The 27,160-nt window shown below is 46.1% G+C and overlaps 1 protein-coding gene across 5 annotated transcripts; it reads left to right on the forward strand.

The window, feature by feature from the left end:
- Nucleotides 1–666: 666 nt before the first annotated feature.
- Nucleotides 667–26,999, forward strand: nipbla (NIPBL cohesin loading factor a). 5 transcript variants are annotated; one of them, XM_060054068.1, is made up of 50 exons: nt 668–1,050; nt 2,528–2,597; nt 3,864–4,015; nt 4,148–4,313; nt 5,194–5,294; nt 5,392–5,509; nt 5,639–5,802; nt 6,070–6,218; nt 6,403–6,490; nt 6,693–6,914; nt 7,466–7,705; nt 7,881–8,494; nt 8,531–8,749; nt 9,273–9,495; nt 9,779–9,961; nt 10,067–10,264; nt 10,563–10,724; nt 10,866–10,966; nt 11,132–11,218; nt 11,600–11,831; nt 12,045–12,196; nt 12,285–12,365; nt 12,483–12,583; nt 12,741–12,870; nt 12,973–13,055; nt 13,472–13,604; nt 13,944–14,087; nt 15,459–15,545; nt 15,758–15,978; nt 16,157–16,259; nt 16,370–16,468; nt 16,754–16,900; nt 17,629–17,763; nt 17,955–18,053; nt 19,776–19,829; nt 19,942–20,050; nt 20,159–20,310; nt 20,476–20,616; nt 20,733–20,826; nt 20,919–21,073; nt 21,222–21,312; nt 21,566–21,739; nt 22,115–22,305; nt 22,562–22,669; nt 22,784–22,984; nt 23,200–23,346; nt 23,460–23,845; nt 23,933–24,107; nt 24,336–24,533; nt 25,709–26,999. In XM_060054068.1, exons 3-50 carry the CDS (start codon nt 3,952–3,954, stop codon nt 26,069–26,071), a joined length of 7,785 nt encoding a protein of 2,594 aa, XP_059910051.1. In that variant the 5' UTR covers nt 668–1,050; nt 2,528–2,597; nt 3,864–3,951; the 3' UTR covers nt 26,072–26,999. The 5 variants fall into 5 exon arrangements, with proteins under 5 accessions (XP_059910050.1, XP_059910051.1, XP_059910048.1 ...); XM_060054067.1 differs by having other exon boundaries at nt 667–1,050; nt 5,395–5,509; nt 7,881–8,749; XM_060054065.1 differs by having other exon boundaries at nt 7,881–8,749.
- Nucleotides 27,000–27,160: the final 161 nt, after the last annotated feature.

Genomic DNA, 27,160 nt, shown 5'->3' on the forward strand with positions numbered 1-27,160 from the left:
TGACATTTGGTAATAACTGCATCCTTTAAGTACCAATTTGTTTACATATTTGAGGCCCCATGTACTATTTTAAATTATGTTTCATGTAGCTTGAAACAAATTGTGTGAGTAGTATATTTAAAAGGAGAAAATAAATAATCATATCAAACAAAACCGTGTATGTGTAACATGTATGTACTTCCTTGCACCTTCCACCCTTGTTTAAAGATAAATATAGAACTGTGAATCATAGAATAATTAACTGGCAGAAACAGATATACATCTTTAGGGGCATTGACTCCTTAACAAACCCAAATGTTTTGACAATTTTGAAAACCACTAACGGTGAATGAAATCCGTGGCAGCAGGCCTAGTTTCTTAGTAAATAAAAGTAGTTTATCTTAAAATAAAAGAACATGCATATCAAAGATCTCCACTTAATAACACATAAAATGCTATTCAAACGTAAATGCTGTTTGTTCATGGGTTCCAACTACTTGGTTTGTTGTCTTTGAATTTATTGACCTAAAGCACCACACGCCATGATCATCAAGTCCGTCAAAAGCATCCTCTTATGGGGAAATATTTGCAGAAACTTGTTCAACGCTACCCTCTAGCGGTTGTTACACGACACATCACATGGCATTTCGTTTGGCGCCGATGGAGGGAGTCACTCCTGAGATCTTTGGTCAGTCCGACGACAGAACTTCCGGTCGGCATTTTGTTCTACGAGAGGAGAGACTCTCGATCATCGCAACAATCGTCAAATTTCTCATTTATTGTCGAAATTAGCTCCATTCTGTATTGATGTCGGCACAGACCGACTTAAAGACCGAAGAACGAATGTTTTCCCATACATTAAAGTTTAAACATTCCCCGCTGGTTGACGAATGAAGAACGAATCGGTCCGACCCGGATTATTGTTGATAGCTAGCGGGCTAGCTGAGCAGCTAGCTGGCGAGCCAGTCGAGAGGAGCTGCGAGAGAGAAGAAAGGGGGAGCTAGAGACACGGACACGGACACAAACCAAGCTAAAACATTATTCCCCTCCCTTTCAACGCAACATCCGAAGGTAAACATATACGGCTACCCACTTTGATGGAGTAAACTTCCAAATTTCGGTTTTTTTTTTATCAATCCTAAACAAATGTTTCGATGCATACTTGCTTTGGCGTCGTATTCGTTTCCTGAGATGTAACAGAGCAAAAACACACCTAGCTAGCTGCTCGGCTACTTCGTTAGCTTCCGTTGGCTACTTCGTTAGCTTCCACGGCACGGCCTCAACTGGATGTCATCTGTCGAGCCCAGGGATTGGGCCGTTGCCACTGGATGTCATGTGTCGAGCCCGGGGATTGGGCCGTTGCCACTGGATGTCATGTGTCGAGCCCGGCGATTGGGCCGTTGCTACTGAATTACAATCTATGGTCGTTACCCCCATCTCATCGGCAGACACTGTAGCTGTTAGCCTTTTTTTTATCGATTTCACGTACGCTGAGCTAGTGTAAATCACCCTGGTTTATTGTGCAAATTCTCCATTTTACTTGCAGGTAGTCTGCATTGGTGGAATATTGTTATTAACTAAGATCAATTGCAGTCTAGTTAGCGTGTCTAGTTAGCAATTAAACCTCGACTATTGTTGTTGGAAAAACGTTAGTCTGTTAGCTTCGTTAGTGAGTTTAGCTGAAAACATTAGCTCCCGTATTAGCTGGGGAGCTAGTCAGGCAGTTTGCTCCGTAGTAGTTGATGGGTTAAGTTGAAAAATAAGGATTCGAATTTTCGATTGCTGTGTTGCTGTTTGTGAATGGTCCATCTAACAGCAGATATGTTCGCTATCGCTATTTGGAATTGACTCTCGGATGGTAGGGGGTGCCATTCTGGATTGCTGTTAACTTGCGTTAGTTGTGAATGGTGTTGGGGTGTTTTGACCTGCTGCTGGCTGAACACGGCCAGGTTTTGATATGCAATGCTACTGCAATCAGTGTAACGCCTTACCGGTAGCAATACAACTCGTCAACGGTATTGCATCTTACAGCAACAACAACACGTCCCGTTTGGTTTCTTCCTGCGGGGACGTTGGCCCCAATGCTAACTGAATACGGTAACTGTTAGCCACTGGAGGATGCAGCCCCCCCATTACGGCCGCCACCATCACGGTGCATCTGTTCTTTTGTGCTGCCTCCTGCCTGTCAGTCTCACAGCTGTCAGCCAAGTCCCTGCATAGAAGAGAGGGAACGGAGACAGAGTACGACTGGTGTTTACATTATTGTTTACATTACTCATCCATGGACTTCCTTTGCATACATGTAGTAAACGGTTACTGAATTGGTGTCGGCTATTGGCCGCAACTGTTTGATGCATTTGCAATACTTATGGACCAATCTATTAAATAGATGGGATACATCTATAAAATTGTGTTTCTATATGTGCATGTGTGACAGTGTCCATTATACAATGTTGTTTTGGAATGAGGAGTTCAGAGATGGTGCTTCAGAATGAGTTTCACCGTGTTGTAAGGGGATATACAAATGTCCTTATTTTTCTTCCAACAGAAATAAGGAAAGGACTTTTCTCTGAAATGTCAGTGGGTCCAAAGGAGACTGAACACAGTTCTTCAAAAAGGTATACACTTTTGGTTCAGAAGCTAATGTTCAGTTAGCCATTTACATTTGGTACAGGTTCACTGGAGCGCATAATATGTAAACAATTGTTTGTTTTCTTATAGGATCTCTCAAATGTCATCCTTTTGTGCAAAATGAAGTCACTACTGCTCCTATTATATTGATAGAAATTGAGATCCCTCTCATGAGATAAGACCGATACAGCATCTCACTTTTGTGCAAGCTTTCTGTAACCTCTTCCTAATCATTTCTGACGAGGGGTCAAGGGTGTTGTAAGAAGAAGTGGCAATACTATAAATGACATTGCGAATGTAATAGGATATTAGCTCATTTCAATGCTAATTTGACAGCAGTAGCCTATTTAGGGAGACATTTATTAAATGTAAGGATGATTTGCCACCGCTTGATATAGGCGGTAAAGTAGGGGGCCACTACCTACTAATTGCAGACATGAAGAACACATGTTCCGTATAAAAATGAAAAGGTACTAACCGTTTTCCGTTAGAAGAATCTGTAGTTATGACTATTCTGGTCCTCTATGTTAAAGGAGCACTGTTTATAAATCTCCAGGGCTGTGCCCTTTTCCCACGAGCGGTGTCTGTTTTTAAACAGAGATGGTCTGGGATACTCAGTGGAGAGGGAGAGAGGAAGGGGCTGGTGCTCTTCATTATTTTTCCTTTAGTTTACATATCATTTTACCTCATCCAGTAGCCCAGATCTCTTTCGAGATCAGCTTAGGACAAGGCAAAAGTCAAACATTTCGTTTATACCTACCTACATAGTGGGCATTTAACGGGGGACAGAAAAACTGTCTACGTCTTGAAATAGAGATTAAATTAATATGGAATATTTGCATTGTTAAGTTTAATGCCATAACTTGTTCATGTCAACTTGGCCGTAGTTTATCAATCAAATTGGATTTTCATATTCTAGAAAATAGAAGTTTAGCTAATATTCATTCAGGCTAATAACAATGTATTGTCTGTTTATCAATACTAGTGCAAAACAATGGCAATGATGGCTGCCAAGGAAGAAGAAAAAACGTAAAAATGGACACAAATCAAATAACTTGTATGTATCAGAATGTGGATTGATGTGATTTTACAACCATATACATAAACAACAGGATAGTGTTTGTATATTGGTTCCATCTGTTCCCGTGTCTCCTCACTGTCACCTTCACGGGGATTCCTTCCCCCCTGGTGCTTCGGTCGCCTGCCGTACTCTGCTCAGCCTCATGCTGACCCATGCTTTCCTCTTTTGCCAGGTGTTAGGAGATGTGAGGACGGGTGTGTCGCCCATTGACCCCCCTGAACTACCTGTGTATCGGCACACTCCCCACCCCCACCTTCAGCATGAATGGGGATATGCCTCATGTTCCCATCACCACTCTCGCTGGGATCGCTAGCCTCACAGACTGTAAGTTCAATCCCCCCCCCCCCCTCCCAAGTATCATCTTTTCACTTTGTATACAGAGTTGTACATGTCAAACTTTGCCGACGTCCACCTGAATCCCATGTGATCATCTGCCCCCTTTCTCTCCATGTCCAGTGTTGAACCAGCTGCCCCTGCCCTCGCCACTCCCAGCTACCACCACTAAGAGCCTGCTCTACAATGGGAGGATTGCAGAGGACGTCACCTGTCTGCTAGCATGTCGCGATGAGAACCTAGTGTCCCAGCTAGCCCATGGCCTTAACCAGGTTTCCACAGAACATATGTGAGTTTAATCATGATGCATTATCAGGTTTAGCGCTTAATCCACCTCAATGTCAGTGTTACCTTTATCCCATCGGTATTACCGGATCTATCACTTTAAACGGCATGCTAGTTAAGAAAAGAAAGAGGATGTATGAAAGCAGGAATTGTCGATTTTTTTTTTTGAACAACTAAATCGTAGGATTATAGTGCACACAAATGTTTATCCCAGCCCAAGTCAAAATCCTGTTTGGCCGTTGGCGTGAGTGTTTCTTTGTAGATGTTTTTGTTTGTGTTGTATTTGGTTGCGTAGAGCTATAAAACATGGGTTGTAGGCGGCTCACTTTCTGGGAACCTCTCCAAGCCCATCCAGTTTGTTGTGGGTCCAGGGCGGCCTACTAGTGGCTGATTCACTAGGGAAGTACATTAAGCTGCAGACGATGCTGCTAAAGGATGTTGTAATGTTATGTTATGTTACTGATGCATATTTTATTATTTTTATTTTCTAAATATTTTTAATACAAATGTAAAACTAAACTGAGCATTTTTCATAAAGGGTTAGGGTTAGGGTTAGGTATTAGCTATTGATATTTTAAAGCTAGGGTAGGCAATTTATTTGTAAATAACATTGGTCATATTGTCAAAATTCTCACTATCTTGACAGTATCCTTACATCAAGTACACTGAATAAAAATATATGGTAAATGTGGCTGTCGCCGACCTGTAATACACCCATTCAATAGTGAAATAGTACCCAAATGAAATGATTGCATGGGCTACCCGTCTGCCACCTTCCTGCCAAACTACCTGCATGTCCTCTGGTCATGCTCATTGTGCATCACCAGTCTTCCACCAGGCCCTAATAGGCTGCTGTTCTAAAATTGCCTTTTTCTTTTTCTCAGAGAGCTAAAGGACAACCTGGGCAGCGATGAGCCGGAGGGAGACGCCCCGCTGCTGCTGCAGACCATGCTGGCCAGGAACCCCGGCATCTTCAGGGAGAAAAGTATGGAGGGATATACACACTCACGCATGCTCTCCCCCCCCCCCCCTTTCTCTTAATGCAACAGGTTGAAAATTTGCGTTGTTTTTCTTTCCCCAAGCAGACGTCATGCAGCAGCAGCAAATGGTACCGCAGTACAAACTCCCCCAGAATTCCATGCATAGTCCAGCACAGTCGGGAAACTTTCAGCAGGCTGCCATTTCTCCCAACCCATCAAGGTGAGTCAAGATTAAATAACATGGTTTTGAATCACGTATTTAATTACTTCTTCTGCATAATCCAATTCTTTTTTCATGTTAACTCACCAAAAACAGTTCAATTAACTTATTTCTTCCCTTGGTTTGCAGCCGCTTCGTGTCGCCCCAGACTGGTTCCAGTAGCAGGTACATGGGTCAGAACAGCCCCGTGCCCAGCCCCTACACTCCTCAGAGCCCTGCACCTGGCTACATGCAGCAGTACCCTCACCCTCAACAGCCCCCAAGCTACAGCCAGCACCAACAGATACAGCAAGGTGAGGCCAATATACACTGTTATGCCATATCAGGATGGTCTAAATATAGGATTTCTGATTTAAATGTCATGCATATATTACATCAAAAAGAAAATGTACAATATAAGCACTGAATGTAAATTCTGTTTTTCAATATATATTTGGTTAAGGGCTTGAAGGCTTTAATCTCAGTCTTTAAGCTCATTAACTCCTGACAGATAGAACAACTCTGTGCTGTCTGGCACCGGCATTCTTTTTTAACCAACGTTTAATTATTTTCTGTGACAGTATCTGTGGCTAGCCCCATGGTTTCTGGGGGCATAAGGAACCTGCATGAGGGAAAAGTATCTGGTCAGATGGCAAACGCTACCAACCACCACCCCGACCGGCATGGCACTGACGACTACCTGAACATTGTGCACCGACTCGGGAATGAGGTAAATAAATGCTTAATTAAATCATTAAATATCAAGTACAACATTTGGAAATGGAAAAATTGCAATGTGTTTTAATTCAAAATTTGTTTATCGTATAGAACGTACTAAAATCAGCAGTGCTTGGCGAAGGAACTATGCAATCCATTTGCTTACCTCTTGTTTGATCTTGTTGGTTTGTGTCCAGGAGGGGGACGCATCCATGAGAAACGCCTTCCCGCTGAGGTCTCCCCAATCTGGCTGCTCTCCAGCGGGAAGTGAAGGGACACCGAAACGTAAGAAAACTTAAGCTAGGGCGCACACACACAACTCCTCACTTTTTGGTTTTTATGTGGGTTCTCAAGGTTATCGCTACTTTTTACATGCTGATTTCTGTCATCTGATTTCACTGCATGTCATATCGCCATTCTAAATTTCCCTTTCACATTTGTGAAACAAACCTTCCTCTCTTGGTCTGTCCTCTTCACTGCTTCTCAGCGGGTTCCCGGCCTCCCCTGATCTTGCAGTCACCCCCTCCTTACGCAGTTTCTCCGAGGGAGGGCGGGCCAGACCAGAAGCAACAGGCGCAACAGAGGAAAAAGGGCCCTGCTGTCAAAGAGGAGAAGGATATGTATGACATAGTCAGTTCTCCGAACAAGGACTCCACTAAGCTCACGCTCAAACTGTCCAGGGTCAAGTCCAACGAGTCGGACCCCCCAAGTAAGTGATTGCTATGATGTATATTTTCTGGCATCCGTTTAATGATTTGATTCAACCTGTGATTATTTCCGGCTTTTCCTGGGGTTCCACTATTATCAAAATTGTTCATAGTTTGTAGTATCCTTTCCTGACTAATTTCAGTCTTGTAGATTCACAAGTTCTAAAAGTGCTTTGTATGATGTGATGGAACTGGTCATTTTTGCACCAGTGTATAGGCAAAGTCAAAAGTTTAGCCAAAATCTAACTGCCAACCAGCTGTTGGAAAACTTTAGCTCACTCTTCCTGTAGAGAAACAAATCCAAGGAATCTTGCTCTTGCTTGCTTGACTTTTTCTTTCATTCATTTATTTTCAGGTTGCTTGACTAATAAAAAAGTAACTTCCATAAATCCTCTTATGAAATCACTAGTGGCCCAAAGCTGTCAGTGTGCCACAATTTCCTGCTTGAAAAAATTTGTAGTTCTTCCTAGTTGTCCTTTGGCCCTCTAGTGGTCAGAACAGAATGAATACTGCTTTATGCCACAATAAACAAAATTGCATTTTTTTCATTAAGGTGAGGCTATGCCAGGCATGGACCAGAATTCTGAAAACATGGATACTGAGCTGGGCTTCCAGCAGGTGCCTGTGCTTCAACAAAACCTAGGGGCACGCCAACAGCAGACGGGAGGCTCCAGCGGCCTTCAGCCGCCTTCTTCCCCTTATGACGAGGCAGAATTGGATGCTTTGGCTGAGATCGAGAGGATAGAGAGGGAGGCTGCCAGTGAGAAATGTTCAAAGGAGGTGCAAGACAAAGGTGAGTAAAACATAACACCGATGTTTCCTGATCCAAATTCAATGCATCTCGGCGTCTCGTCGTTCATTCTGGAAATCACCCATTATTTTGTTAGTAATTTCTTCAGATGCCAGTGTCAAAATGTAGGGGCTTTCCTCAGCTTTGAATTCACTCTTTGTTCTCTCTCTCTCTCCAGACAAGCCGTTGAAGAAGAGAAAGCAGGACTCTTTCCCCCTGGTGCCTGGTGCAGGGGGGCCTGGGGGCCCCACAGGAGCCCCAGGCAGTGGCTCGGCAGGAGGCGGCAACGCTGGCAAACTGACCCCACAAGAAGCTACTGCTGCTGGGAACGGAGCAAGCCGCCCTCCCCTTATGGTGAGCATCGACCTCCAGCAGGCAGGCAGAGCAGACGGCCAACTAGACCCGTGTCTCGCTGCACCTATTCCGGCCCTCGAGGCCCAACGTTGGCCCGAGGAGCCAGCTAGCGGCCCGGCCGCGGCGGAAGGCTCCGACACGGTCTTGCGGTTGAAGCCGGACGGGAGACCCGAGGTGATCAAGAACCGGGTGGACAAGCACGAAGGCAGGAGAGAGGGCAGGGAGTCGTCGAAGCACCGCCACGACGGAAAGCCCAACTCGGAGCGACGCAGCGAGTCGACAAAGTCATCGAACCGCGGGGAACATGGCCGGGACAGAGAGCGCGACAGGGACCGAGAGTCGGAGCGGGACAGAAGGCATCGACCCGAGGCCGGTGGAGAGGCCCGCGACAGGCGGTCACCTGAGGCACGCCACCGTGCGGACCGTGCGGATCGAGGTGACCGCGGTGAACGCCCCGACCGCGGTGAACGCCCCGACCGCGGTGAACGCCCCGACCGTAGCGATCGCCCCGAACGAAGTGACCGCGGAGATAGATCCGGGTTCAGGTCCAGTTCCGCCGGAGAGCCTGGTCGCAGCAGCGGCCGTCAAGAAGGGTCCAAATCTTCTTCCTCTAGTTCCAAGATTCCAGACTCCTTCCCTGTTCACCTGCTGGGAGGGCAGAGTGGCTCGCTGAAGAACTTCCAGATCCCTAAGGTGATCTGAGCCAAATCCAAAACCGAATATCGACCATTAAACTGCCTGCAATTTTACAAACACGATCACACCACTGTTCGCTCTCTTCCGTTTTCATTTTTATGTCATCATCATCTCTAAGCCTTTTGGTTATCCCTGGGATATTATTTAAGAAACGGTTTACTTTCTTCATTTGGTAAATGTATTTTGGCCGACTCATGAAGAGCATCATCTTTTAAATTATAATTATTGTTAATTGTTTTGCTTTTTTGGTACTGGGTTTCATGGTATTTGGGTTGAATATTAAAGGTAATTAGTCCTCACTATAACCACCATTCGTTGGACACTAACCCCATTATTTTGGTTGGATTTGAGACAGTTAATCGCATACTGCTTTAGAATTGATTTGCTCATCGGTTCAGTTTTTTGGAAATTTGCCTTTTAATTTGCCCTGCCTGAATGATACTACAAACCTTACGAGCCATACGAGCCCCTAAGTTATATCTCCAACCGTGTTTTTTGATCTTACACCACCCCCTTTCAGGTGAAACGCGACAAAGACGGCAACGTGTCGACGCCTGCGGTAGAACCGCACGGCTGGACGCAGCCCAAGGTGAAGCTCGAGAGACTGGGCCTGGTGGAGGACTTTGCAAAGAGGCCAAAGCCTGTAGTGGTGCTGAAGAAGCTCTCCATCGACCAGGTCCAGAGGATCATCCGTCACAGCAAGTCTGGAAAGAACAGGCACTCTTCAAGCAAGTCTGGGAAAAGTGAGTGTGACGCCGTTTATTTCTTTACTTGCCGTCTCAACCTTCCATTTAGTCTTTTACTTTTATTTCATTTACTTTATTTTACTGATTACTTTTAATACTTTTTTATTTTTACTAATAATATGTTAAAAGATATATATCTTTTCTTTCCTTCTCTTATTGGCCTGTACTTTCGGCTGTGACTCTCATATCCTTAAGCGGAGTTGATAAAGTACCTATTGCTTCTGAATGGCTTGACCGTGAGCATGGAGACTCATGAAGCCCTGTTGCTCCGCTGTGTCAGGTGGCAGCATGGACCCCACGGTGCTGAAGGAGCTGCCTCCAGAGCTGCTGGCCGAGATCGAGTCCACCATGCCACTGTGCGAGCGCGTGAAGGTGAACAAGAGGAAGCGAAGCACCGTCAACGAGCGGCCAAAGTACGCCGAGGTGGACTCGGACGACGACAACGCAGACGCCAACGGAGAATGTAAGCACCCGGGGCTCCGTGGACGACCGGCACGCCCGCGCACCAGTTAAACAAACCATCAATCACACAGTGGGTTTTAACAATGCACTCCGTGGTCCCCCACAGCCGCGAGGAAGCGCCAGAAACGGGACAAAGTGGAACGCGTGGACAAGCCGTGTGAGCAGGAAGAGCGGGAGCGGCGTGGGTCAGGGGAGCACCGGCGGAGCAGCGGGGGCCACCGCGAGGGCAGTGGCCGGCGGGGCTCGGGCAGCCGGTACCGGGACTCTGAGGAGGACGAGTCCCCACCGCCCAGCATCAGTGAAGGTGGGGTCTGCGTCCTGTCCTGTGTCCAGCGCCGGTTTAGTCTCTACCGTTTGGTCGTTAACTGACGCAATTTTACGAGGACCAATCTGGACCTTGAAAGTTAATGATTAAATGAAGGTCGCATTGGAGATAGGTACACTGGATGTGCAGTTAACATGGAGAATATTTTAACCCGCTTCTTTTTTAACTTGACCACTTCTTTGTTGAGCTTTGCGTCTTATGCTCTGGCTTATAAAAAATAGTTGACATGACTTGAATTGGATGAAAATGATTCACTGTGTTAATCTGTGATCTTCAGTTGCGCGAAAGATGAAGATGAAGGAGAAACAGAAGAAGAGGAAAGCATACGAGCCTAAGCTGACCCACGAGGAGCTGATGGACTCGTCGACGTTCAAGAGATTCCTGAACAGCATCGACAACATCATGGAGAACTTGGAGGACGCAGACTTCACGAATATAGGTAAAGATGGCTACATGCTTTGGGTCTTTTTGATCCGCAGTCTCTTCTCTCAAGATTTTCTTTTATTTACTGTAATTAAAGGATCTACATCCTTTGGGATAAATCTAAAAAGGTGTGCTTTTTTCTATGTCATTTGGGCAGATGATGATGAGATTCCGCAGGAGATGTTGCTGGGTAAACACCAGCTGAACGAGTTGGGCAGTGAGTCAGCAAAGATCAAGGCTATGGGCATCTCCAGCAGGGTACTCCTCCACTCAATATCCACAAAATCAATACTCATAAACCAGTTTATTTTTTTCCTTCATTTTGGGCGTAGCAAGCCAGAGCTTTGTTCTAATGGCTGGTAAATATACACCTTAACTGCCAACCGTGAGACTAAATGCGTTGTCTGTCTGTTGTTTATCCAGATCCCTTCTGATAAACTGGTGAAGCTGCTTAACATCCTAGAGAAAAACATTCAGGATGGCTCCAGGCTCACCACACTGATGAACCATGTAAGCTTCATCTCCTGTTCCAAATTTTGAAAACTATTTTATTAGATGTTAATTAAAAAAAAAAAATTAAACGTATATGTATACATTTTTTTATAAAGGCAAAATCTGTGTGAATGTTTTTACAAGGAATCAATACAAATGCGTTTTGAATTGCTAGAATGTTATAGGGTAATAGATTATGTAAGCTAACGGTTTAACCATTCCTCACGGTAGGCGGTCGAAATGAACCATGTTCTCATAGTAAACTGACAACAAACCGTGTGTGACCAGAGGGGGCGCTGTCCCCCGTGTATTTGACTCGAAAAATGGTTACCGTTGCTCTCTGGGACAGACCTATGCCAAAGGCTGAGAGACGGTAATTATGCGAGGGGTGCATTGCAGGACCACGACGGCGAGGACGAGGAGAGGCTGTGGCGAGACCTCATCATGGAGAGAGTCACCAAGTCGGCAGACGCCTGCCTCACCGCCCTGCACATCATGACCTCCGTGCACATGCCCAAGGCGGTGTACATCGAGGACGTCATCGAGCGCGTGCTCCAGTACACCAAGTTCCACCTGCAGAACACTCTCTATCCTCAGTACGACCCCGTCTATAGGGTTGACCCCCATGGAGGTAAGACGCACCTCCTCTCTGTCCTTTTAAGCGTACTGGATTGGATGCATACAAAACTGGTTTGAATGTTTCGGAGGAACATGTGTTAAATTAAGATTGACTCATACGACTTGGCACCCAGAACTATAAAGCCATTTCTTTCCATTTTGAGATTAATTCAGGGGACAAACTAAAGTAATCATTGAATGTCATCAAATTGTTGTCCTATTACAGGAGGGTTGTTGAGCTCGAGGGCCAAACGGGCTAAATGCTCCACACACAAGCAGCGAGTGATCATCATGCTGTACAACAAGGTCTGTGACATTGTGACAAACCTATCGGAGCTGCTGGAGATCCAGCTCCTTACAGACACCACTATCCTCCAGGTGAGAATCCGAACACTCACCCGCCTCATTACATAGGTCTAATGCGTAATTAATAATGTTCACGTGCCATATGCACTCACTCTTTCAGGTTTCTTCCATGGGGATCACTCCATTCTTTGTGGAGAACGTGAGCGAGCTGCAACTGTGCGCCATCAAGCTAGTCACGGCGGTAAGCAGTGGTCTCCTCATTGACTCTTGTGAATCTTAAAGGCCGGCCCCCCTCCCAAGGGGACGTTCATCTCCCTTCGCCTGGATCTGGTATTCATCCCCTGCTCGTTGTCTGCAGGTGTTCTCGCGCTACGAGAAGCATCGGCAGCTGATCCTGGAAGAGATCTTCACCTCTTTGGCCCGGCTGCCTACAAGCAAACGATCCCTGAGGAATTTCCGGTAGGGAGTTGGGAGTTAAAATAACCCGTTTTCTTAGAAGAAAAGTATGGTACCTTTAAGACAAATCTCTCTTTCTCTCCCTTGCTCTTTTTCTCCACAGTACATTCCTGCATACTTTTAAACCATCGTGTGTGTGTGTGTGTGCTTCTCTCTCCAGACTGAACAGCTCGGACAAGGACGGAGAGCCCCTCTTCATCCAGATGGTGACCGCCTTGGTGCTGCAGCTGATCCAGTGTGTCGTCCACCTGCCCAACGATAAGGACGCCCTGGACGAGTACGACAGCAAGGTAGGAACTCAGAGGCCGTCTGCCGACTCACTGAACAGAAGCTATTGACGCAAGCGGCCCGTTTTGAAGGGGGTTTATAACATGGCTGTTTTTGGTGTGCAGATGGACCAGGATCTGCTGATTACCAACTCCTATGAGTGCGCCATGAGGACGGCACAGAACTTCCTGTCGGTCTTCCTTAAAAAGTAAGACGTACACAAGCCCAAGGCGAGAACTCCAGACAATGTTATTTGTATAGCCTAGTCACAGTTACAGTCTGAAAGGGTGTCACGCCCTCTAGGTATATAAACCCTCTAAGGGAAGACAACGATCGACTCCCTTGCCAAAGGCTATAACAATGGTTATTTTGAACCGTTTGTTTTTTAAGTGACGGACAGAAATATCTCTGTTCAAGACAGTTATTCTAATTACTCAATGTCACTACAAAAGGTGCACAAAGGGGTTTTTGCTCGGTCATTGCTTTTATTGGCGATTAACGAGGTCCACTTAATATTTGCTAATGCATGTCTTTTTCAAACTCTTGATGTGTAGTGCCTACCTCTTCGACATTTGCCCACTCCGTCACTGATCTCAAACCGTGTTGCGTCCCCACTCTCCTCAGGTGTGGCAGTAAGCAGGGTGAAGAGGACTACCGGCCCTTGTTTGAGAACTTTGTCCAGGACCTGCTGTCTACGGTCAACAAGCCGGAGTGGCCCGCTGCGGAGCTGCTGCTCAGCCTGCTTGGCAGGCTCCTGGTGCGTCTGGCAGCCCCAGAGCTTCCACTTTATTACTGGACATGGAGCCCTGATGGGCTGTTCCAACATAGCACTCTGTCCAACTGTGGATGTCCAATTGGTCTTGATGGAGTCCCGAATTTTTTTTCTTTGCTGTGATTCATTGAAGGCACACACAGTTGTATTTTGTAAAAGGTTAATTCAAAGTAAAAAGAAAACAATAAATCCAACCTCCCTGGGAGTCTTTGCCAACGTGCTTAATTAGAAGCTGGGGCACATTCCGTGAGGTACGCAGGCTTTGGGTGCAGTAATGGAGTGACTCCAGGTGTTGATGTGTGACTCTGCTCTCTCTGCTTTCAGGTGCACCAGTTCAGTAACAAGCAGACTGAGATGGCTCTGAGGGTGGCCTCTCTGGACTACCTGGGGACCGTGGCTGCTCGTCTCAGGAAGGATGCCGTCACCAGCAAAATGGACCAGAAGTCAATCAACCGCATCTTGCAAGAGGTAGAGATAGGGCTTTCCTAAATGAGATGGAGTAAGGGGTTGGAAACATTTAGTACCCCTGTGAAATATGTTTTTGGATTTTAATCAGTTGGCTTCAAAGCGAATCTGGTCAAGAATGGATTAATGCAGACATATCTTTTGTGTGTGTGTCTAGATAAAATGAATAAATATATTCAGAATTACTTTTATTACATTCTTATTATACAAGCACACAAGTAAAATAATTATGCTTGGTACCTCAACAGACACATGGCATCAACAAAATAATATAAAGTTAATTGATATTTAAAAAATGTGGGGGAAAAAAAGTAACGGAAATGTAAAGTGATGAAGTGGTAGTGGTACCACCCATGGTTGATTTGTAATGTAAAAAAGGTTGTGCAATTGCAGTAAATATGTATTTAAATAGTCTCTTGTATCGTACATGGGGCTGGTTTGTGGGTAGTAGATTCCTCCAGGAGCCTGACTGCTTGGGGGGGGGGGGGGGGGGAAGATGGATATCAAGATGTAGACATCCATATATCAGGGGTTAATCTAAACCGGGAAAGAGGGGCGCTGCGCCTCCTTGTTTCAACCCAGCGCCTCCTTGTCGAAAATTTTAAATTACTTAAAATCTCCCGGAATGGAGAGCGAGCGAGCAAGACCGCGCACAGGAGACAGACGTGCTCCTAACCGCGTTCGCATCTGTGTAGCGAGCGCGCAGCACAACAGAGAGGGATCTAGAAACTGTGCATGAGGCAGTGTGCAGTGTGCACGTGAGCCTCAGGCGCCTCCTGATTGGCCTGGATCGGTAAGTCAACCAATCAGTTTACAGTGTAGGCGGGCTTTTATCTCTTCTCCCGAACCAAATTTATCAGTTCAGTGAATCTGAGAGTGTCTGAGAAGAAAGAAAATATAGCGTTTGGTGACTTAGTTTAGTGTTTTTAAAATGTCGTACTGGTCCTTCACATGCCTCAGAATGATCCATTTCTACCTCAAATTTTCAAAAGCTCCGCACCGCGGAGCTTTTGTGTGGAAGGAACCCCCCCTGTGGTGTGGAAGGAACCCCCCCTTCCACACCTTCCCCCCCGCTCGGTCGCTTTGCTCCCTCGCCATTGATGTTTTCCCCCTTGTGAATTTTTTCTAGAAAAACCCCTGATATATATATATATATATATATATATATATATATTATTTGAACTGCTTGTTTATCATTCTTTTCAACAGAACATTTAGTTTTAATAAAGTTTCTCTATTTCTCTGTTGCAGTTTAACTCCATTTCGTATCCTTTTTCATATCTTACCGAGTGCTTGAGCTGAAGCTGCCAATCTGCTGCTCCTCTCCAACAGCTAATGGAATCTCTCTCTCTCTCCTTCCCTCGGTGTCTCCAGGCGCCAGGTAATGATGAGACCCAGCAGCTGCAGAAGGCATTACTGGACTACTTGGAGGAAAATGCAGAAACAGACGCGTCCTTGGTTGTAAGTGTGGTACCTTACAATACTATGGCAGTGCTTAATGACGTGTAACATTGCCTTAAAAATTCACTTTCACAATTTCTCTGGCCCCCAGAGGCACCTTGCATGTTTTGAATGCAGAGGTGCTTGAAGTAGCCAATATTATTTGAAGTGAACATCTTACAAATCCACTACAAGCTCCTCAAAACCGCCCCCTTTTTTCCTTCACTACCCAGTTTGCCCGAAAGTTCTACATCGCGCAGTGGTTCCGGGACACCACCACGGAGGCGGAGAAGTCCATGCGGAACCAGAACCCCAAGGACGAGGACTCGTCCGACGACAAGCACCACGCCAAGGAGGTCGAGACCACCGGCGAGATCATGCAGCGCGCCGAAAAGCGCAAGAAGTTCCTCCGCAACATCATCAAGACTTCGCCGGCGCAGTTCGCCACACTCAAGTACGGACCAAAGGGCAATCGTTGTAACGTGACCACATGCTGTATCGTTAATCTGTCTCAACACATTAGCGTCTGGTGGGGTAATAGGGGTCTCCCCATACGTGATGTGGTTTCATCCTCTTCCCTGTGCGCTTCGTAACTTGTTTCCCCCCTGTTGATGCCACCTTGTTTTCCACAGAATGAACTCTGACACTGTGGACTATGAGGACTCCTGTCTGATTGTGCGTTATTTGGCCTCTATGAGGCCGTTTTCCCAGAGCTTTGATATTTATTTAACACAGGTAAGGACCCACACTTAACGCCCCAAGACCTTCAACACCGTCACATTGTCATAAATCCTTTGAGTGACTTCGCCCTGTTGACACGGGTGCCTGTTGTTCCTGTGCTTTAGATCTTGCGAGTCCTCGGGGAGAGTGCCATCGCTGTAAGGACTAAAGCCATGAAGTGTCTCTCTGAGGTGGTGGCCGTGGATCCCAGTATACTGGCCCGGGTACGTGCCAGACGATCATCTGGTCTCCTCTGCCACTCACACTAGGCTTCTGTGCTGTACAATGTGCTGTGTTATTCCTAGAATGATCCTTTCTTATCTTATTCTTGCCTTGTCAGCAGTGGCTCTGGCGGTAAAGGATTTTGTTCGGGTCGCCAGTCTGCTTCTCGGTTAAATTGTATTGTAGTAAACGTAACGACAATTCCCCGAGCCACTCGATGTACTTTGAACACGGGATCCTTGTGTGGCGCAGCCTTGACGGGGTCCCTCTCTCCTCCCCCTCTGCAGTCGGACATGCAGAGAGGCGTCCATGGCCGGCTGATGGACAACTCCACCAGCGTGAGGGAGGCCGCCGTGGAGCTGCTGGGTCGCTTCGTGCTCAGCAGGCCCCAGCTCACCGAGCAGTACTACGACATGCTCATAGAGAGGATACTGGTAATTGGCTCGTGTGCACTCACCGAAACGCACACACACACACACACAGTGCAAGGAGTAAACATGTCCTCCGAACAACCTTGCAGCGAGGAATTCGGTTAAGGCTAACAAACTGCTATTTTTTTTGCTTTTCGAAATTGTATTGTGAGGGGTAGATTTGTTTTTTTGTGGAACACTTTTTGGAGTGGGGGTTGGAGGGGACAGGTTGGTGTTTTTTAATCTATTTGCTGTGGAATACCTTCACAAGCTGGGAGTCTCCCATTTCTTTAGCGCTGGCTATGGAGTGTATACGTTTTAATCTGACGGGCCACCCGATGCACAGCGCCTCTCCTCTTTGTGCTCGGCAGCCTCCCGAGTGTGAATAGAAATTGTTGTGGCTGTTGTCATGGAAACAGGAGTTCATAAGTTCACTCCCTGCTTGGTAAACTTGCCTTCTACTGCCATCTATTGGTAGACCACAGGCACTGCACTTTGTGCTGCCGCTATGTAAACAAAGAGAGGGTGTAGTTATAAGACTGGGTTTATTTTTCAGTTTTGGTTTTTGAAACGTTGCCAGGTCAAAAATGTTTTCTTTCTTTTTAACTGCCAATGGAAAAATATATCAGCCTTACAAATATTTCAATTTGTAATCCGGAATCGTTTGACCTGCCAAATGATCCAATCTATCTGCCATTGGCAGGTGGCCGTTGTTCTTTTTTTGACAGTATTCCTGCATTTCTTTTTTCCAGGACACTGGTATCAGTGTCAGGAAGCGGGTGATCAAGATTCTGAGGGACATTTGTCTGGAGCAGCCCACCTTCAACAAGGTCACTGAGATGTGTGTAAGGATGATCCGCAGGGTCAACGACGAGGAGGGTATCAAGGTAGGAGGCCTCTCTGAACACTTTGGTTTTCACCTGCTGTGAACATGCTGCGCCATGTTTCTTTTAACATCGATAAAGAACACGGCATTTTTTTTCTTCGCAATGTGTGCTCACTCAACATGCTAATGTAGAAAAAGGCATCGACTCCCTTTGTGGTTATGCAACATTGTGGTTATGCAAATGTTTTACAGAAACTGGTAAACGAGACATTCCAGAAGCTGTGGTTTACGCCCACCCCAGCCCACGATAAGGAAGCCATGACCAGGAAAATCCTCAACATTACCGATGTGGTGGGTCCTACCTTCATCTTTCATTCATTTCATTTTATTATATTAACTCAGTCCAGTGTTTCCCATACATAGACCAATGTGTGGCACAGCCACACATTGGTCTATCAACAGCGAGCGCCACAAATTCAACTTTTTTTTATTTTTTGCGATTTTGAAATATAAATATTGTTCCGTTCATTCATCTCCGCATAGCACTTTCTCCCTGTCATCCTCGTTCACACACGCACACAAAGACAAGCGTGCATACATGACAATGGTGCGCGGGTGCACTACCACTTATCGGATAAACCCGCATATCATACATGCACACTAGGGCCCGACCGATTCATCGGCCTGCCGATTGAATCGGCCGATTATAGCCTTTTTGAAAATAATCAACATCTGCCAAAAAGACGCAGATTACAACCGATTATTATTATTATTATTATTATTTTTTGAAATGTTATTGCGCTTAGTATCCTGCAGATTGCGCTCCTACTCGCCTTGCTAACTAACAACTTTAGCTGGAGTAAAAAAGAGGAGATTGAATTTTACCGTACAACATGAAAGCACGCTCGTTCAGGCAGCTGCGCGCTCACCTCACCAATGTACACAAGACGCGTTGTTTGAGCATGTTGTGCCTGTTTTTCTTTAGGTCCCAGGCAATGTTAATTTGTTATACTGTAGACTCTAACGGTGAGACCATACTGGTCAGCACGCACGTGTTAGTCACTGCTCACGAGTGCAGCACATTGGGAGTTAGTTATTTATTTTACATTTTACATGTAAAACACTCAAAGGTTCTGCATAAGTATATTTAAGGTATCAAAAACTGTTTTATATGCTTTTTTTTGTATTGTTTTTAATCGGCCGATGTAATCGTAATTTTTCTCTGAAAATAATCGGCATCGGCACTCAAAAATCAATATCGGTCGGGCCATAATGCACACGCACTGACAGCGGATTCGCCCGCTCCTCCTCTCAACGCGCCTACAAAGGCAAACCCGAAGCAGCGGGATATGTAAGGGATAATGTATAAAACGCCGGGCAAAATAAGGGGCTTATTACATGGCTACTTGCCAAAATGAAAAAATAACTTCACATGGTGTGTCTTTTTACAATTTATTTGTTACCAGCGTTCGTAGTGTTGATCAGCAGAGAAATAGTCTGCCAAAGACGTTGACGTCGCTTAGCAACCGAAGCCCTGGGATTGAAAAGTTACCGGTACTTACGGAGTGATACCAAAGACGTAATTTGAGGCAAAGAATCCATTGTTTTCCTTGACAGCGGTCAATTATACTCATGATTATACTTAGCAACGGTGAATTATCAAATATAATTCACCGCCGGAAGTTGTGAAGGGCCCATGCAAGTGAACGGAGCGTTCCCTGGCATTGAGAAGACCTGTGTAATAATTGCGATTAATGTGAAATGCGGTTATAGTTTATATATATGACGGTGTTCGACCCCCAGGCCGTTCTGCCGGCGGTTTTAATTCGCTCTGCAGCAGAGGCTGGCGATCTGGAGGTCTCCTGGTGGGCCGGTCCACTTTGAAATGTATTTTGTGTGCGATTGCTCGATTACACGAATGATCCCCTGCCCCCCCACAAACACCACCACCACACATTGCTACCTGGTCTGCGGGAAACACTGCAGTCGTATCGTCCGTATTGGTAGTCTGAAGCCTTAATGTGATATATGTACAGTTTTTCTTACTGTTGTGTGTGTGATGTGTTTTATCAGGTGGACGCATGCAAAGACACTGGCTACGACTGGTTTGAGCAACTGCTTCAAAACGTAAGCTTTGACTGTTTTATTCCACAATCACATGTGGAAAGCACGTGTTGAATTCATCAGGGGCAGAATGCAGAATTATGTAATTTAAACTCAATTTCTGCCCTCACTTCAGTTGTTCAAAACTGAAGAAGACGCCACTTACAAACCTGCCAAAAAGGCTTGCATTCAGCTCGTGGACAATCTGGTGGAGCACATCCTCAAATACGAGGAGTCCCTTGCAGGTGTGTTCCTTTGTCTGCCAAGAAAGAAGGGAGTGTTGTATTATTATAACATGTCAATGTGTTGTCTAGCATCGTACCAACGCTACGGTGGTTTGCTCTCTGATTCAGGTGCTGTGCATGCCCCTGTAGAGAGCAAGGGGGTGAACTCGACACGGCAGGTGGCTTGCATCACCACCCTCTACCTGTTCAGCAAGATCAGGGCCCAGCTCATGGTCAAGCACGCCATGACCATGCAACCCTACCTGACAACCAAGTGCAACGTAAGCCCCCGCACTCATGAATGTGTCAAGCCCACGGTTGTGAATGTCACCCCCCCCCGGAGATGTTTCACTATATGACATGGAGTGACTGCTTGAAACTGTTTCAAGCCAGAGCTCAGAGGTCTGTCTGTATATAATGTAATGCTGAACCTTCCCACTCAACAGACTGCCAATGACTTTATGGTCATTTGTAACGTGGCGAAGATTCTGGAGCTGGTGGTGCCTCTGATGGAGCACCCCAGTGAGACCTTCTTGGTCACCATAGAAGAAGACCTCATGAAGCTCATCATCAAGTATGGCATGACGGTAGGTGGCGAGCACTGGCTCACACTGTCGTTTGCTACTCCAGCTGGCATGTGACAATATCCCTTTGTCTGTTTAGGAATATATCTGTATAATGATCGGCTTATCTCCCCCGTCAGGTGGTGCAACACTGTGTGAGCTGCCTCGGGGCGGTGGTTAACAGAGTCACCCACAACTACAAGTATGTCTGGGCTTGCTTCAACAGGTTTTATGGTGAGTTGGCCCCCCTCCCCCAACAGACTAACATTGGACGTAAACCCCGAGGAACGAAAGCGGTATTGAAAGTGCTTGTGTTTCCTCCGCAGGTGCGCTGAACAAGTTGAAGGTCCAGCACCTTGAGGACCCGAACACCACCACGCTGGCCGCCAACAAGCCCTTCCTCCTGCGCTCGCTCTTCACCGTGGGCGCCCTCGGGCGACACTTTGACTTTGACCTGGAGGAGTTCAAGGGCCCCAACAAGGTGAGCACACCTCCATGTCTGCTACGCCTTTCATTCACGTACCCAACACTCCCTGCCTCATCTGGTTTGCTTATCTATCAGCGATGTAGTATTTTAAGGGACCGTAGCGTGACTGTGTTTCCTAATAGCCTGTGGGTTTCGTTTTCAGGTTGTGATCAAGGAGAAGGTGCTTGAGCTTCTGCTGTACTTCACCAAGCATGAGGATGAGGAGGTCAAGACCAAAGCCATCATTGGTTTAGGTAGGTCCACTATGATATCATGTATAAAGGATTTGGACATCTGTGCCCACTATTAATCAAAACAATGTAAACTATTTAACAGAGCACTAGACAACTTATGTTCTGTATATTTTTCCTTAAATCTGATGCATTATGGTTCCAACCCTCCACAGGGTGTTGTCATATTGTTGGGGCTAGCTCATTTTAATATACAGATGATTTTTATGCTTGTCTACCAATGCTTACGATGCTATGTTGGCCCTCCATTCCCTAGGCTTCCTTGTGATCATGCACCCCAGCCAGATGTTTGTGCCCGACGTGAAGAACCTGTACAACGGCATTTTGGCCGACAGCGCCTCCTCCATCAACCTCAAGATCCAGATCCTGAAGAACTTGCAGACCTACCTTCAGGAAGAGGACTCACGGATGCAGGAGGCTGACCGGGAATGTAAGTAAAGCACCCTCTGGCCGACCCCTACCAGAAGAGCTCTTGCTCACTAGAATCCCATGCCTGGGTTTTATATGGGATGTAAAAATGGTGTCATCTATGAAAGGAACAAGAAGAGCCATGGATAGATCCTGTTCAGGTTTCACTCTTGCCAGCCTTGAGCTTCTCTCTGTAGGCCGTGTGACAGGATAGTCAAGCAGTTCGGATGTTTGTCTCCCAGGAGAATGGTTCTGTCCACCCCACTGTCCAGTCGGCTTTTAGACATCCATGAGCAATTATTTTCCTGTTCCTAAATGACAATCTTAAAAAATGCAGTGTATGTCACTTTGCTAAAAGCATCCATTTAAATAATCTGGTCTGTTCGTGTTTGTGCAGGGAAGAAGCTGTCGAAGCAGGAGGACCTGAAGGAGATGGGGGACATCTCCTCGGGTATGAGCAGCTCCATCATGCAGCTCTACTTGAAGCAGGTGCTAGAGGCCTTCTTCCACACCCAGTCCAGTGTACGGCACTTCGCACTCAACGTCATCGCTCTTACCCTCAACCAGGGCCTCATTCACCCAGTGCAGGTGAGCAAGTTTGCAGCGTCTCAAAGCCTGACATACAATATGCAACCCGCAGTAGAATAATTGCTTGTGTCAGTATTAAATGTTAGTGAAGTATATCATTATGGGATGCAATTAGAAATGTAAACGAGATACTAAGAAATTTGTTATGGTTTGGAATTTCACACTGAGGACAGTTTGCTTTGTATTTAAACCATAATCCATCATTTAATGCATTGCACAATATTTCCTTTGAGATGTATGATTTTGTTGTTTGCAGTGCGTTCCATACCTCATTGCCATGGGAACAGACCCAGAGCCCAGTATGAGGAACAAAGCAGACCAGCAGCTGGTGGAGATCGATAAAAAGTACACCGGGTTCATCCATGTAAGTCGGGCTTCCCATTGAGTTTTATGCCTCAATCAAACGTGACAAAAAAACTCAAATGTGCTTCTTTTCTAAATGCTCCTGTGAACAAGTGTCATGTGTTGTGGTGCTCAGATGAAGGCGGTGGCGGGGATGAAGATGTCGTACCAGGTGCAGCAGGCCATCGTCTCGTCGCGCCGTGCCCTGATCAGGGGCTGGCGGCAGGACGAGACCAACTCTGCACTCTGCGCCCATCTCTTCAGCATGGTGCGGAGCAACCGGCAACACCGCCGCGCCTTCCTCATCTCCCTCCTCAACCTCTTCGACGACAGTGCCGTGAGTCCCCCCCGTCCCCCCCCCGCTCTCGTCTCTAAACACTGCCGTTGCGGATGCCCCGTTTACGTCAAACGCGCCCTACCTTGCTCATCGCTCTCTATTTTTAGTCCAGCATCGCTTTACCTTAACCTTGTAACAACAGCTCGGAAGGAAAGCGTAGTATGTGTAAACTTCTGAGTCTGAACCCGTCACTCTTCCCTTTGCCCCACCTGCAGAAGATGGACGTCAACATGCTTCTCTTCATCGCCGACAACCTGGCCTGCTTCCCCTACCAGAGCCAGGAGGAGCCCCTCTTCATCATGCACCACATAGACATCACTCTGTCCGTGTCCGGAAGCAACCTTCTGCAGACCTTCAAAGAGGTAAGACTCAAGGGCTCTGGAGACCGATGTTCATGCAGCCTGCCTGCAAGTGACCCTGTAAGGAAGAGGGGAAAAAGGGAAGTATTCAGATTGTTTGTATTCCGGTGCCACAGTTTTTGCTGAAGGAGCCTGGGCGGAAGGAGAAGAAGGAGAAGAAGGAGAAGAAGGTGAAGAAGGAGCATAAGGCCGTGTCGGACAGCGAGGAGGAAGAGAAGATGAACTGCGACTCTCCCGGGAGTGACGAGGCCCGGAGCGGCCACAGCGAGGACGAGGAGGAGGAGGTGGTACGGCGGCCCAAGAAGTCCAGAAAACCTGTCGCGGAATCCGAGAGCTCGGAATCGGACCTGGAGGATCTGGACATCGAGGACGCGGAGAAGGTGTTGAGGCGGCTGCCGGAGAATCCCACTGCGCTGATGGACTTTGCCAACGCCGTGCAGGGGATCCTGCTATTGCTGGTGCTCAAACAGCACCTCAAGAACCAATACGGATTTTCTGATAGGTAAGGTTCTTCATGGTTGCCACAGGTTAAATTATTCTGTGAAAAAGGGTATAATTAACCATGCATTACATTTTTTTTATCCAACAGTAAAATTCAGAAGTACTCGCCAACGGAGTCCGCCAAGATTTACGACAAGGCGGTGAACAGAAAAAGTACGGTTCACTTTAACCCACGACAGACACTCGACTTCATCTCAAACAACATCGCCCACGCCACGCTCACCAATGACATCAAGAAACGGATAGTCAAGCAGTACCTAGACGTAAGTAGAAGGGATTCACCAATGCGTCCGTCCATACGCTGTTTTCTGTAAGGAATAAATCGACTTAAAGGATGACTTTCTTAAACACGTTTGCTGTTTTGAACCCCAAAAACACCACTATGTTTACCGATATGAAATACTGCTAGTCATCATCAAAAGAACCGATTTGGTATTTGCTTGGGTACGTTATACGCGTGTGTGTGTGTGTGTGTCACCCTTCCTCCTCAGTTCAAGGTACTGATGGAACATCTCGACCCCGACGAGGAGGACGAGGAGGGCGAAGCCTCGGCCAGCGCTAACATCCGAAACAAAGCCATAAACGCCCTTCTGGGAGGCTCCGGCCCCGCAACGGGCGCCAACACACGGAACCAGCCGGGCCCCGAGACCGACGACGACGACAGCGAGGGAGATGAGAGAACCCCTGGGGTACGACGGGAAGACACGCACGCACGCATGCACGCACACACGCACACTTTAGCAAGATGCCTCACCACTGCTTGCTCTCTAATGTATGTCAAATAAACACTGAATGTCGCTTTGGATGAAAGCGTCTGCTAAATGACTACCGTAATTTTCGGACTATAAGCCGCGGCGTTTATATAACGGTGCGGCTAATCTGGATTTTTACAGCTAACGGCAACTCGGAAAATTAGTATTCAAAGCTTAAATCAGTATTCGGAGCTTCGTTGTTTTTTTTCTACGTACGTGACGTTACCAGAGCGAGGGAGGCAAACTATAAGCGTCAGCGACTCCAAGCTGAGAAGCGAGAGAGGTGGAGTAAGAATAGATATCTTGTTTCCCTTTACTTTATAACACAACATTAGCGGGATCTCGGGAGGTAAAGTAATACTTAGCGAAATGCTAGTTGTTTGTTTACGTTCGCTTTACAGTGCCGCGCCTATCAACTGTGACTGGCTTGCTGCAGAGCGTGAGCGTCTTGGGAATACCCAGACAATATAATGGATATAATATGGACACATAAGACAATCAATATTCTGCATTTGTTATGGATTTATTGTACAAATTCCCTGAAAAGATGCACGTTCCAGGATGAATTGTAAAGCTCCGGTAAGGGCTGAGATGGCATAGGACAGCTGATTTAGAACGGAACAGCTGTTCACTTTCACTGGGAAAAACTAAGGAGCTTCAACCTACTTAGGCCTACTAATTAACGTTCAAAAGCTATTAAATCTTCAACAAAATATGCAGATACTGTCAAAATCGGTTCCAGGGAGTATATAGGGATTATTAATGTTGTTCTTGATGGTGTTTTTTTCTGGAACGAGTATTCGAAGCCTGAAAAATGGCATTCGGGCCAGCCCTAATGGTAATTAAACATTAAAACACCTGCGGCTTATAGTCCAGTGTGGCTTATACTGTACATGTACACATCATTCAATTTAGCTGCTGCGGTTTATACTCCGGTGCGCCTTATAGTGCGGAAAATACGGTAAATAATGCTAAAGATTCAAGCATACTCATCACAACGATACTACTTGTTTACACTGAAACTGAAAAAAGATTGCCAACAATGCTTATTTTTTTTCTGTTGAAAGTATCCTCTTGGGATCTAAACACTAATGCCGTCGTTTGTCCCTCAGTCTTCTCGAAGGTCCAAGCGGTCAGGTGACTCCTCCGACCCGGGCCGCATGAACGAGAACGTGGACTCCATGGACGTCATCGCCCTGTGCTGCCCCAAATACAAGGACCGGCCGCAGATAGCCAGAGTCATCCAGAAGACCTCCAACGGATACAGCATCCACTGGATGGCCGGCTCCTACTCGGGTCCCTGGGCAGAGGCCAAGAAACGGGACGGTCGCAAACTGGTGCCTTGGGTGGACACTATTAAGGAGTCTGATATCATCTACAAGAAGATTGCCATGACCAGCAACCACAAACTGAGCAACAAGGTAGTGCAGACTTTACGCTCGCTGTACGCTGCGCGAGAGGGAGGCGCAAGCTAATGGCTCCAGTTTTCCTTTTTTTTTTGTTTTGTTTTCTTGCCCCCATTTCTACTTTATCTACCGAGACGCCACCACCTCCTCCTCCTCCTCTCACCTCGTCCTGCTCCACCTCCACGCTCCTCCCCTCCCGACAACACAGCCAAACTTCACTGGATTCCTCCCCATCCTCCCTTCCTCATTTTTTTTGTAAAAAAAACACAGGAGTGCAAGAATATTTGACACTACATACTTTTACATGCATTATTCTTGCAAAAAACGAAACAAAAAAAACAAAGACTTATAATAGAGAGACAGCTCATGTTCTGTTTTGTGTTCGAGCGCCGAGGATAGGATCCAGGAGGCATTAAATGGAATAATTTGCCCACGTTATCCCTTGAAATGTCTTGCCGAAGAAGAGACCCGAGGGGAGGGAAATGTTTCGTCAACATTGTTGTGGGAGCTCCTTCGCTGTTGTGCAGCAGAATCTAGTCGCTCATTTCTACTCCCACTGTATCATAGTTTAACACGACAAAAAAGTAAAATGTTTATATCTCTGAAGACAAAAAAGCTGTAAAAAAAGAATAAAACCTAAGTGAATGTTGGAAATTAGTCTTTTTGATGTTCTTATTAAAGTGTTTTTGGAGTTTATTATAATACTAGCACCCTGATGTTTTTTTTCCTTTTAGCTTTTAGATCTTTGAAAAAGAAAACAAATACGGATTTTATTTTTGTTCATTTTTATTTGTCCATGCTGTATAATGGCAGATTCCTCTGGATATAATTTATTCTATTTCGAACTACGCATGCAGTATATGTGGCCTATTGCAGGAGGATATTTTGTAAATGTAGATTTTGTTGTTTTAGGTCACTCTAGTAATAAGAGGAAGGGGATCCTTACCCCCTTTTGGTGGAACAAATACTGCAATAAATTTTCTACTTCTCTTTGTCACTTGTCTGCTGTAAGTGTTACATGTGATGTTCTCTGTTTTTAAAAACAAGAAACAACGTACATCTTATGTTACCGACAATGACTGGAGTGACGGGGGGGGGGGGGTGTAAGGGACGTCCTTACTAAGTTTTTTTGCTCCTATTTCAAATTTTTCCATGAAA

Source organism: Gadus macrocephalus, chromosome 6 (genome assembly GCF_031168955.1).
Source record: "Gadus macrocephalus chromosome 6, ASM3116895v1".
Classification (NCBI taxonomy): domain Eukaryota; kingdom Metazoa; phylum Chordata; class Actinopteri; order Gadiformes; family Gadidae; genus Gadus; species Gadus macrocephalus.

Coding starts and splice junctions, on each gene's coding strand:
- nipbla (XM_060054065.1), top strand. CDS start 3,952: ATGAATGGGGATATGCCTCATGTTCCCATCACCACTCTCGCTGGGATC. Junction 16,469..16,753: donor ATCCCAGTATACTGGCCCGG/GTACGTGCCAGA, acceptor CCCCCTCTGCAG/TCGGACATGCAGAGAGGCGT. Junction 22,985..23,199: donor ACCTCTTCGACGACAGTGCC/GTGAGTCCCCCC, acceptor CCCCACCTGCAG/AAGATGGACGTCAACATGCT.